Source organism: Phalacrocorax carbo, chromosome 6 (assembly GCF_963921805.1).
Source record: "Phalacrocorax carbo chromosome 6, bPhaCar2.1, whole genome shotgun sequence".
In the NCBI taxonomy this organism is placed as follows: Eukaryota; Metazoa; Chordata; class Aves; order Suliformes; family Phalacrocoracidae; genus Phalacrocorax; species Phalacrocorax carbo.
In genome coordinates, this window is record NC_087518.1 from 21,610,675 (window position 1) to 21,624,342 (window position 13,668).

Below are 13,668 nucleotides of genomic sequence, written 5' to 3' on the forward strand. Positions count from 1 at the left end.
GGGTTAATACATATCAAGCAATTATCTGCTGCTAGTCACCTTTCTGGAAACACCAGTTAAAAGCCAGGTTCCACATGTGCTTGAGGGAATCCTTCTGAAATGTCCATGCTAAGCCCTGTTGGTTTTCTAGTAATTCACATTAAGTGTTTGTGTAGTATCTTGGAGACAGTAGGTGTCACTAATACTGCCTTGAGTGCTGCTGCTGCTTTTTCTTTACTGTTAACCTATGTCATGTAGTCAGGCATGGCTACATCGGAGCCATCAGAGGGTGGCATCTGGACTGCAAGTTTCTCTGCACTGGGAACATTGCTTTGTAGCATACAGATTTAACACAAAAAGAACTGCAAATAAGTAATGAAAAGTTATTTTAAGTAGCGGCTGCTGTGACAATTTGTTGAGCTAACTCAAATACTGTAACTTTAATTATGAATATGCATAAAAATATTTAACTTGGGAGTACTTAACACTGAATACATTAACCACAGCGAGAAGATTGCCTTCTGTAACGTGACAGTTAAATTTAACTTCTGAAAAAATGAAATACAACTTAGAAAAGGAATGGAAAGAAAAGTAAATAATCATAAAAGCAATAATGCTTTAGACTTGTAGTTTACTGCTGAAGTCTACTAAAAATGCTGGATGAGTGAGATGAGTTTCTACACTTTCAGAATGAAAGCAAGTTTAAAATTTCTTTTGTAGAGTAATTTTTCATGAAAATTGAAGATTTTGTCTGTATTGTATAGTTTCTGTTGAAACCAATTTTAATCTTTCAGCTGAGATTCATGATAGAAAGTTACCACTTGTTAGTGCAGACTTTTATGGGAGAGTGGGAACTAAGCAAAAAAAGTTCAAATACTACTCATGAAATTACACTAGCAGCCTAATCACTGTGGAGAGCTGTGATTTGAAGCAATATAGGCAGCTGACTTCAATAAATAGTACAGTAAATAAATGGTTTAAATAGTTTTATCTTTTTAACAACTCCTTTTGGGAAGAAAGTCTGGTAACTTCAGATCCTAATATTAAACAGATCTTTTCTTAGGAATCCTAGACAGCATTTATCAGACAAACTTATGCATTCCCCCCAAAATATAGTTGTTTTTCCTGTTTGACATTTGAGTTATCTAAAGTGTGCTTTGCAGCTTTTTGATGTGATCCAATTAAATCTTGCAAGGTCAGCCAAATTGGGGATGGAAAAACCCAGTGGAAAATCCAGGTGTTTAAGCAGACAGTTCTGGTAGTTCAGCAGATATAATTTTTCTTTCTATATAGGTAGTAAAACAATTCGTATGCACCATATTAGGCAAAAGAATGTGCTATTGGAGGTGATAGTGCTTAAATTAGATTTCATGCACAGCCTTAAACAACTTTTTCATTGTGTTCTGCCTCCTGCAAGAAAGAAGCTACAATCCCAGTGTCATTGATGAAGTCTAATAATAATTTTATGCTTACTGTAATTATCACAGTAACTAATTGGTTAAATGACTGCTGACCTCACACTGGGATTGCTGCACTTCTGGGTGTGCAGATGCATTTCTTTCCTAAGAATTTTCTCTTTTATACTATGTAAGTGGTTGCATAATTACTAGATGTAATAATTCAGATTTTGTCATCTGGACTGTGAGGGAAGGGAAAGTCCCAAGACTCTTAAAATCAGATATTAAACACTGTTTGTAAATCTGAAAAAAATAAGCAAACACCCTGTTTTCAACCAGTCATAAGAAAGTTCATATGAAAATGAGTCAAAATGTAGGCACCAACAAGTGTGCTTACTTGTGGTCTTGCTTGCGATGCCCTATAGAATCAGCAAAATGTGAAATTTCTCAGATGGATGCAAGCATCAGTATTCTAGAAAGCAACAAAATGCACTGTATATGTGTTGGATGCTTAAAAATTCCACCTGTTTTTTCAGGTTATGTTCTTCTGTTTTAATCTGTTGAAATTGTCACATGCTCTTAAACATATTGTTTATGTGCCCTTGCTCAAATAAAATACACCTTCATACTACATCTCTTGTAAATGATTCAGATCCTCCTAGATGAAGGAGTTCTATAAATTCAAGAGTCCTACCCTGTGCCTGGAAGCTATGACTTATACTGCAAACAGGGAAAGAATGACAGCATGCTGTTGTGTGGTGTACTGCTTTTTATCTGATTTAACAGATCCAAATAACTGGCCTCCTTTGTAGTTGCAGGTGTGGTGAAATCAGAAGCAGTATGAGTCAGGTTTTCCTTAGCTATTTCTCTTACATACACTGGTTTCCTAAGAGAGAACATTAAATTCCAGAAACCTGTAACACAGTGAAAGTGACAAAATATATGGGGCTGACAGGTGGTTCGATATAGAGGTTTTGAATATATACCCTTATGACATGAAAATGTGTTTTGTGTTTTTATGTTGATGATAGGATGCGGGAACAGAATTCCTTTACAATGAGAACACAGTTAAGGAGAGCAATAACATCATGGATAAATGGATTCTTTCTTTCACCCAATCACTCATTCAGTTCTTCAAAGCTGAAATGGCAGGTATGCACATATTTGGTTGGGGGTGTGTATGGGTGTTTAATTTTTGATTAGAGAACTAGCTTTTTCATCCAGAAATTTCCAGATTCCACATGAGACTTACAGTTCAGATAAAAGGAAGGAAATCTTTAACCAGCTACCATAATACATGGAACGCTGCTTTCATGGGTGTTAATACAGTTTTTACTAGCTTGTTCATGAGAGTTCAAAAAGTAACGAGGTGCTTTTTTGTCACGGCTAATCCTGTGAGCCCAGTGATGTAGCTTATTGCTGTAATATCTTCTGTGGTGCTTGGAGAAATTAATAATATAATAGTAACTGAAAGGCAGCAGTGAAAAGGAAGCCAAATAGAATTTGGGGAAGCTGTAAAAAAAAATAATAAAACGGGCAGTGCTCAAGTCAGCTAAATAAAATAATCTTGAGAGGTACATAAGCATGGGAAATAAATTTTCCCTTGCACAGTTCCATGGAAAATGTTCATTTGTAATCATATTGGTGGGAGTGTGTGCAGCAGGATGGAATAGCATTAGGATATTGTGTAGATGTAAGAAGATACTATCCTGGATTTCTTCTTGCATGTTGTCTTTTTCATCATCCTATGCCTCTTGATGCTCACATTATATTAAGACAATATTCATTGTAAAGAGAAGGTGCTGCAAGAGCCCCCTGAAGTAGTTGGCCTGATCCAGTAAGCTTACAAACTTGCAGATGAAGTCATGATGGGTTTTGAAGAGGTTTTGATGCCTTTAAGGGCACTAGAAACCTAGATATTGGAAAGAAGGTGGCTTTTGCCATTGTAATTCCTTTATATGAATGAACAAAAAACCCCTGCTATGCCCGAGATCTTCAGTTGCCTTTGGAAGAATTTTTAGAAGCCTTCTGCAGGTGTGCTTGGGCTTGGGGAAGGAAGGTATTAGTAGGATAATAGATAATGAGGACACAGCTAAATACCAGACCTGAGGTTATGAGAACACAGGACAGTCCTTCTCTGCTTCAGTCATCTCTTGTATTCCCCACTCTTAGACTGGCATATGATGTTCATGCTCACCACTAAGATGAATTCATCTTGCTACAGTAGATAAAGCAGGACATTTTCGTGGTAATAAAATTCAAGTGAGGTCACCTAAGAACATTTCATTAAAGGAAGAAATAATCCTCAAGATGCCAAAACCAGGAATATGATAAAAGCTGTCTTTTGACAAAAACATGGCTTCTTCCTATAAGATTTGTCCTTGAAATTTGATGGTGCTGTGTGTTGAGTTTCATGGGTTGCCAAACAAATATGCAGAACCTATGCAAGTTTTTGTGCTGCATGTAAAGAGGAAAATACTTTGAGGGACAGTAGAAAATGCATTTGTGAATGTGTATCTGGGATCTTGGATTACTGCACAGTTTAAACAGATGTAGTATTTGCTGGAAGGTGAGCATCGGGGTAGAAACTTCAGTTCTCTGCTTTGGATCTGTAAGAGGAAGATGAAGCTAATAAAAAAGGGATGTGTCAGCTGACATCTTTACAAAGCAAGAACATCCTTCCAAGCAGGAGAAGAAAATTCCTGTTGGAAAATGACAATGTAAAGACTTTCAAGACTAGTATTGGTATTAAATGCTGTTGCCTTGTGTTAGAAGATAGCGTGATTATCATGCTCATCAAATGAGTGCCACATCTCATTTGGAAGTGATTAATAAAAACTATTTTTCAATTTATTTTTCTGCATAAACTGAATTCAGTCAGATATTAATGAGATACAATAAATTTGTGCACTGCACCATGATACTCTTATGCTAATCTTGTTTAAAAAACTAGCTTGGGATTCTTTTTGAAAGATTTTCTGCTTCATATGATGAAGTAGGAAAAATGTCAGGAAGAGGCAAGGGGAGATTATAATGGTGACTGATAAACTCCAGTGCTAGGTAAAGGAGATAAATACACTATGCAAGCGTCACTTCTGAACCCAAGATTTTGAAAATAATAATAATTATGAAAAAATAATCAAATGTAGAAGCTGTTGTAGATGTGTCATGACGTGAGCAAAAATAAATGATTGTATTAGCGAGCTAATGCCATGCAACCCTGTTAACACAAGATACATAATAAAAAAATTCTCTGCCATTTCTAAAACAGCTGAGGCAGTGGTGCCGAAGGGGATATTTGGGCACTATCTGTCAAAGTGGCCCAGCTTGCACTGTAACATGCTGTTCCTGCAACTGTGTGATTGTATGTAAGAGCATACAGGCTTGAAACTCCAGATGGCAAGGAGACACCACTAACCAGAAAAATGTTTCATTTGAGCTTACTTTCTTCCATTTAATCAAGTGTATTTTATAGCGGAGCTAAATTTTACCCCAGTTGCCTGCCTCTAGAAAGATGTTTCCATTAAATAAAACTTATGTTAATTCTGCCCCAGTTTCTACTAGTAGCTTGAATAGCCAGCAGTATTTCAGCCCAAATGGAGTCCCTGTCAGTTTAGTATTGTCCTCACTTGAATATACTGAGGGTAGGAAGGGGAACATGCCTGTGTACACTCCAACTTTGTGATGCTTTAGAGACCCTAGAAAAACTTTAGAAAGGTGTAACAGCCCTCTGCTAATCCTGATTTTGGGAGAGCTTTTGACTTCCTAGAACATGTTCATTTGGAGAAAAGGAGACTAAATGTATCAGAGAGCAGTCATTTCAATTCATAGAAAATTGGCAAAAGTTAAATGTGTTGAAACCATACACATGTTTGTAAGAGGGTTTTTGCGATTCCGTGTTATCTATGGTTTAGTAAGTGAGCTGTAGACATTCTGTCTTCAGAAGTGCTGCAAGTTGGGTAGATGTGTGCCAGTAACCTCTTCAGCAGCAGCTGGTGTAGCTTCCCTAGCTTCACTTTGATAATAACATGCTTATCCAAATGAATTATTAGCTATTCAACAGTAGAAGAGTTACTCCACTAAGCATTATCTTTTATCATGGAAACTTCTGGGATTTGGTCCCTTTGATAAATACGGCAAGCAGTAAGATACTGGGAAGACATTATGGAAAGTAATAGGGCTAACAATCCTTTGTGTTTCAAGGAGAGGGGGTTTGTAAAATTCTGTATTTAAAACCAGTAAGTCTTATTATGCTTTTTTTTCTACTTGAGTGCCCAATACAATAAATCATTTTACAAAACTTCTGATGACTGAAATTGAAAGTGTGCATGTGTGTGTCTGTGTGCGTGTGTGCGCGCACATGTTTCCATGTACACGCATGCCTTCTGAGTAAAAGTAAGATTTCAGTTTGGTTTATGAACTGGGATTACAGCTATCGAGGGGAGAAGTGCATGTTTTCAGACTAACTTGAATCTCTTGTTATAGATACACTATCCCTGAAGGATGGCAGTTTTGAAGTTTTTTGGTTTTTAAGCAGTTTCCTAACTAGATAATGCATAGCTACAAGACAGCTGGGAATTTTTTAGGAATACGAATTCCTACATAAATGTCTTCCCCACCATGGCATGAGTCTTCTGAGCATTTCCTTTTTAGGTTTAAACACCAGTCCACTGCCTTTAAAACCACTTCCATTTTAGAAAACACTATGAAAAGTGTGGTGGAGCTTTTAAAGCAAAGATCCATTTTATTCAGTAGCTGCTTGATTAATGAAACTGATTTCAGAATAGAGACCAGAAAGCTCTTTGCTTTTAGAGAAGTTGTATACAAGTTCTTCGTTAGAAAACTGAGTCCTGCTTAAAGTCCATCCCCACCCCCCCATTCTCTTGCGAACAACTGAAATTTGTTTTCCCAGTTGCATAGTGATGCTTGTGATGACCTTCGTTTTCATGTTGGCAGCCCTCCATGCTTTTAAGTTACACAGAACTTGAAAATACATTTCTGTTTATCTTCTTACCTCGTCAGGCTTGCTGTTACTTTACATTCTTTTAGCCCACTGTGTTACTCAAAAATAATTAAAAATTGCAATTAATTCAGGGACAATTGATTGAAATAGATGTCTCATTTAAAATTGGGTGAACAAAAAAGAATGTTGGCAGTAATTTATAAAATGTTATTGTATGATTCTATAATAATTTTTGTTAAACTTCTAGTGGCTTGGCTGTATTTACAGCATGTGCAAATCTAGGATTTGCCAAATCCCTTACAATTAATAGTCTGTTATCCACTATCCTGGGCCATGATCTGACTGCAGTCACAGAGACATGGTGGAATAGCTCTCATGACTGGAATGTGGTCATGGACAGCCAGAGGCTTTTTGGGAAAGACAGGCCAGCAAGGCGAGGGGGAGGAGTTGCTCTTTATATGAGGGACCAACTGGAATGCATTGAGCTCTGTCTTGGAGTGGAAGGAGAAGTTGAGAGCTTGTGGGTAAAAAATTAAGGGACAGCCAAATATGGGTGATACTGTTGTGGGCATTTGCTACAGGCCACCTGATCAAGAAGAGGAAGCTGATGAAGCCTTCTACAGACAGCAATTGCAGGCCCTGGTTCTCGTGGGGGACTTCAACCACCTTGATGTTTGCTGGAAAAGCAACATGGCGAGGCATGCACGAACCAGGAGGTTCCTGCAGAACACTGAGGATAACTTTTTGATGCAGGTGGTGGAGGAGCCAATGAGGCGAGATGTGCTGCTCGACCTTATACTAAGGAACAAGGAAGGGCTGGTTGAGGATGTGAGAGTTGGGGGTAGCTTTGGTTGCAGTGACTATGAGATGGTGCGGTTCAGGATCCTGTGTAGTAGAAGCAGGGCGACAAGTAGGATTACAACCTTGGACTCCAAGAGAGCCAACCATGGCCTCTTCAAAGACCTGCTTGGAGGAATCTCATTGGCTAGTGCTCTGGAAGGCAGGGGGGTCCAAGAGAGCTGGTCAGTATTCAAGGACCACTTCTTCTGCGCTCAAGATGGGTGCATCCCCAGGAGGAAGAAGTCAAGCAAAGGAGCCAGGATACCTGTGTGGATGACCAAAGAGCTTCTAGAGAAACTCAAATGGAAGACTGAGGTTCACAGTATATGGAAAAAGGGACTGGCTATGTGGGAGAAATATAGGAATGTTGTCAGGGTATGCAGAGATGTGACGAGGAAGGCCGAGGCCTGCTTGCAACTAAATCTGGCAAGGGATGTCAAGGATAACAAGAAGGGCTTCTTTAAATACATCAGCAGGAAAAGGAAGACTGGGGAAACTGTGGGCCTGCTGCTGAATGAGGTGGGTGCCCTGGTGATGCAGAGAAGGCAGAGTTACTGAATGCCGCCTTTGCTTCAGTCTTCACTGCTAAGGCAGGCCCTCAGGCATCCCAGCCCCCAGGGGAGAGAAGGAAAATCTGGAGAAAGGAGGACTTCCCCTTGGTTGAGGGGGATTGAGTTAGAGATCACCTAGGCAAAGCGGATCCTTGCAAATCCATGGGCCCCAATGGGATGCACCCACGAGCACTGAAGGAGCTGGTGGATATTCTTGCTGAGCCACATGTCTGAAAGGTCATGGAGGACAGGAGAGGTGCTCAAGGACTGGAGGAAAGCAAATGCAACTCCAGTTTTCAAAAAGGGCAAGAAGGAGGACGTGGGAAACTATAGGCCAGTCAACCTCTCCTCCGTTCCTGGAAAGGTGATGGAGCAGTTAATCCTGGAGGTTATCTCCCGGCATGTATGTAGAGGACAACAAGGTTAGCAGAAGTAGTCATCATGGATTCACCAAAGGAAGATCATTCTTGACCAACCTGATCACCTTCTATGATGGCACAACTGGCTGTGTAGATGAAGGGAGAGCAGTGGATGTTGTCTATCTCAGCTTCAATAAGGCATCTGACACTGTCTCCCATAACATCATCATAGGTAAGCTTAGGAAGTGTGGGTTAGATGAGTGGAGAATGAAGTGGAGAACTGGCTGAAAGGCAGAGCTCAGAGGGTCATGGTCAACAGCACAGAGTCCAGCTGGGGCCTGTAACTAGCGGTGTTCCCCAGGGGTCTGTGCTGGGTCCAGTTCTATTCAATATGTTCATCAATGACCTGGACAAAGGGACAGAGTGTACCCTGAGCAAGTTTGCTGATGATACAAAACTGGGACGAGTGGCTGATACACCAGCAGGCTGTGCTGCCTTCCAGTGAGATCTGGACAGGCTGGAGAGCTGGGCTGAGGGGAACCTGATGAAATTCAGCAAGAGTAAGTGTAGGGTCCTGCACCTGGGGAGGAGCAACCCCATGCACTGGTACATGTTGGGGGCTGACCTGGCTCTGCTGAGAAGGACTTGGGAGTGCTGGTGGACAGCAAAGTCACCCTGAGCCAGCACTGTGCCCTTGTGGCCAAGAAGGCCAACGGTATCCTGGGATGCATAAAAAGGAGTGTGGCCAGCAGGTCGAGGGAGGTGATCCTCCCCTTCTACTCCACCCTCGTGAGGCCACATCTGGAGTACTGTGTTCAGCTCTGGGCTCCCCAGTTCTAGAAAGACTGGGAAGTACTGGAGAGAGACCAGCAGAGAGCTATGAGGATGATCCGGGGATGGGAGCATCTCTCTTATGAGGAAAGGCTGAGAGACCTGGGTTTGTCTAGCCTGGAGAAGACAGAGGGGGGATCTTATCAATACTTATAGATATCTAAAAGGTGGGTGTCAAGAGGATGAGGCCAGACTCTTTTCAGTGGTACCCAATGACAGGACAAGGGGCAATGAGCACAAGTTGGAACACAGGAGGTTCCACCTGAGTATGAGGAAAATCTTCTTTACTGTGAGGGTGAAGGAGCAGTGGAACAGGCCATCCAGAGAGATCATGGATTCTCCTTCCCTGGAAACAAGCAAAACCCACCTGGACACGGTCCTGTGCCCCTGCCCGCTGCCCCCCCCCCCCCCCCCCGCTCTAGGTGTCCCTGCTCAAGCAGGGAGAGGTTGGACAAGATGATCTCCCGAGGCCCCTTCCAACCCCTACCATTCTCTGATCCTCTTTGAGTCAAATAAAAGCATAAGGCTTCCATAATGCATGTTTGTGTAGGATTAGGGAAGCAGTTTGGTGGTGTTTGTCTTGAAGCATGAGAACTGATGATGTGCAAGTTCAAAATACGTTTTTAACATAATACTATGTCTAATCACTATTTTGATCTTAATATATGTGCTTTTGCTCAAGTTTTATGTTAAACACATTATCATTTGTAGCTCTGGTGTTAAAGTGAGGAGCTTGATGCAGAGGGCAAATATTAACTACAGTAAACATTTTAACTTCTAGCTTACAGGCTGTACACTGTAGTCCCTCGATTAGTGAAGTTTGTTGATATTCTGACCAACTGGTATGTTAGAATGAATCGCAGAAGACTAAAGGTAGGTATCTATTTCTGCAACGTTGTACTCTAAACAAAATCATAGTAGGCTATGTTAATTTCATGCATAGCAGCCTTATGGTGTTACACAAAATTTTTATGCCGCATTTTAAATTATATTGGTTTGTACTTGACAGTGGAAATGAGAAGTTAACATTTTTTCCTCCTCTTTGCTTTATGAGAAAAATCAGGCAAGCAAAATGCTAAGTAATTCTGTTTCACTTGCTGGATGGGATTAAACAAAACTAATAGTTTGGAAAACGAATTTATTGCATTAACATGGGAAATCTTTGCAATTTATTGAAGTGTGCTTACTGATCCTAAAATTGCAGTTTGTTTGTTTGTTGTTTTTTTTCTTGGTGAATCCTTCAAATAGGGTGAGAATGGGACTGAAGACTGCATTATGGCCTTGGAAACCTTGTTTAGTGTTTTGTTCTCCATGTGCAGACTTATGGTAAGGGAATTACAGCCCACTATAACTCTTTGACATTTTTAGTGTAGTTAAAAGCATGCATCTTTTTATCTAATTTGTCCGTAGAAACTAGGGTTACAGAGTCTGAACACATGGGGAGAAAAAACATAGTGCTACTGCTCTGTGTAGCACAGTTCATCTTCCACCTCCCCCTTTTATTTGGTTATGTGCCCCACAGTACTATAAAGAAGGCAAGCATCACCTGACTGATAGGGAGATATTACAATTTCTAATCTGGTGCCCAAAAGTAACATGTAAATATCAGGAAGGAGGTGAATAAGTAGTAGCAATTTCATCATTTATTACAGTCAGCATTTTGAACAGCATCACAGTTCTGCATTGAAGACACCCTGTAAACATTGTTTTTGCTGAACTGTCCGTATGCAATTCTTAAGTGTTACTGATTCATAATGTACAAACAAGAAAGAAATTATGGTGATTGAATGCAATGTTACAGGCACCATATACTCCATTTATCACTGAGCTGATGTACCAGAATCTGAAGACACTTATTGATCCAGCCTCAGTTCAGGAGAAGAATACTGAAAGCATCCACTACCTCATGCTTCCCCAAGTGAGGTAAGAGAGAATTGTTATGTAGCAAAATGGGGTTTTGGTGTGGGCTTTGTTTCAGGTTTGGGTTGGGGTTTTTTGTTGCTTTATTTTGGTTGGTTAGTTTGTTTTGGGGGGTGGGGTGGGGTTCTTTTCATGGAACAGTGCTCCTTCACTTATTTGTGTTCAAAACTCTTTTGCATAACAAGAAAACAAGCTGCCTTAATAATGTGAATACTACTTTGCCTCAGGAAGAATCTTAGGATGATAGTTAATGTGTTTTTTTTCCATAAGCAAAAAATGTTTCCAGTTCGATTAAGCTCTGATTAATGCTAGTCTCTTTGCTGTAGGAGAACATTTCACTAGCAGTACACTTCATACCCCACTCTCAATGTAAGCTCACCCCACTCTCCATGGGAATTTTCCCACCACATTTAGGCAGACTTGTGCTAGGTTAAGGGATTGTAGATAGGAAGGAAAACAATTAGGAGGAATGCATGTTCCCGGCTCATGATGTTTCCTCCTTGTGGTGTGCAAGGAATATCCTTTATACTCGTCAAAATGTGAGCTGACTAGAAGCTAGAATGCCTACCTCTGAAAGGCCCAAAAGGATTATAAAACTTTCTTGTGGGTCCTACATTTGCATCCCCCTATCTCTAGGCCTTTCTTAGTGAATGCTGATGCCAGATCCCATGTGGTTTGGAATTGCCTTTTTTTGTGGACCACATACGGAGCCAGCAGAGTGAGTTCTTTTGGCTTCAGATCAAGAATTTAGACCATTGTCCAAAGATTGCCGCTTCCTTGTAAGAGGATACTTCATATGAGAGAGCGCTTTCCAGGCAGGTCGTTTCTTTCGATGCTGATGGGTGAGGTTTTTGGAAGTGCCAATGTGTGTCAAAAATGTTTGGGTCCATGATAGTTGTACTGGACATGTGCTCTGGGTTATCCAATGTGTCAACCCAGGAATTTGGTAACTGAAGTTGTTTTGGGTTGGGTTGGGGATTTTTGAGGTTTTGTTTGGTTTGGGTTTTTAAACCCAGCCAAGGGAGACACTAGTATTACAGTAATTGGTTGGTTGTTAGTGTCCTGGCTCTGTGTTAGTGGATTAAGTTAGTTCCTGCATTGCAGTCTGCTGTTAGTCACTGAATGTAAGAGAAACCCACTTTCCTTTTGCATTGCAGCTCAGTTTGAAAACCCTCAAGGACAAGGGAGCTTGCCTTGATACTTAACGTGCCAGTTTAAAAATTTAAACCTTCTAGTAACAGTGTTTCTTTTATGGATACTATATGCATTGAGGAAGGTGTATGTTCTTTCTGATAGCTTTGATAGCGAGAGTTACTGCAACAAGGAGTTTGTGGCTGACGTAATGATGGTGCTGATTTTCTGTTCCCTGGGAAAGTGCTGTAAAGAATATGTAATCAAAGGATTGAAGAGTCATCAATTAGCTATCAGAAATGGTTTTGAGCTCCTGTAGAACTGAGTAGTGGAAGGGTAGTGAGCTATTTGCAAGAACTCTATTTAGGCATGGGCTTAGCACGAGCATTTAGAAGTGGCTTAGTCACTTTTTATTCCTGTTAGTGCTAACTGACTTGCTGCTGCATCATGTGAACATATGATGCATTTGAGTGGCTTGCGTGGCTTTCCTCTTTGTCTTGTACTTTGGATTTTTTTCTGCTACTAGTTTGTGTAATTTACTGTATCCCCATATATCAGTTGTTCCCTTTGTCACATAAAAAGATGTGTTTTCAGAACTAAATTATTGTTGAAGCTTTAGAGTTTCACCTTGAGTTGCTAAGCACATAATTGCATTTTTCTTTTAATATATTTCTGATGACTGCATAAGGACAATATTTCCAGTTAATAAGAGACATTTTTTTCATGCAGTTACAGAAAATAGTACTTTAACAATATGACGGGTATGTACAGGTTAAGCTAATGGACCTTGCGACTTTCACATCTGAACTTGACTCAATGCCTGTGCTACAAACCCCACTGAGGTTCTACTTGGTTGCTTAGTGCCTGAATAGATTGGTTGCATCAAATTTTGTAGATGTACTGTATGCAGTCTATGAAGATGACTATATTTTGTGACTCCACAATGCTGTTAAGTAATGGCGAGTAATATTGAAATACTGCCACTTATGATATGGATCTTTCTGGGAGCATTATTTTCTGTCTCACAATTTACATGTTTCCAAGTTTTTGGAGGACCATCATGAAAAGACTAGGTTTTGGAATAACAAAAGCTACAAAACAGGTAGTAACATCTTAAAATCCTGGTGGAGAAGACGGGGATATTTCAGTCATAAGTTTCATTTTTGTAGTTCTGTTTCTCTGGAAAGTCCTTGTTGGATGCATGGTTTTCATCCCAGTAATTTTGCTGCTTATATTATAGCAAGTAACATTGTTCACTTTATTCACAGCTGTCTTTTGACCCAGTACCACTGGTCTTGATATGACACTTGTGCAGATTAAAGAAGCCGCTCAATTTATGCAGCTACTAAGAAATCAAGAAAACCATATTTTCATAACTGTTGGCTGCTGGTACATTTGAAACAAGATGTGAATTTCAGCTTGCTCAAAAAAACCCAAACAACTGAACACCCCCGCCCCCCACCAAAAAAAAAAAGACTCCCCCAAAGGAACTCCCCCCAACCCTGCCTTGCCTCAAAATGAAAGAGTGTTAAAATGATGAAGCCAGGAAAGATGACAAGACTGACTAAAACATCAAGCTAAAATATCTAGAGTTCCTGGAAAAGATTATAAATTCAGATCCAGTTAATTGTTCGCATTAAAGTATTTCATTGTTATTATAAGTATCCTATTTATAATATCTTTTTGCATCTTCTTAT

General features: G+C 40.2%; 1 protein-coding gene across 1 annotated transcript in view; it reads left to right on the plus strand.

Annotated features, from left to right (window-relative positions):
- IARS1 (isoleucyl-tRNA synthetase 1) overlaps nt 1-13,668 on the plus strand; it is a 113,582-nt gene that overhangs the window by 73,451 nt on the left and 26,463 nt on the right. Inside the window, exons 20-23 of the mRNA XM_064454231.1 lie at nt 2,408-2,528; nt 9,702-9,793; nt 10,169-10,246; nt 10,722-10,843. Coding sequence (XP_064310301.1) covers nt 2,408-2,528; nt 9,702-9,793; nt 10,169-10,246; nt 10,722-10,843 — 413 coding nt within the window. The remainder of the gene's footprint in view (nt 1-2,407; nt 2,529-9,701; nt 9,794-10,168; nt 10,247-10,721; nt 10,844-13,668) is intronic.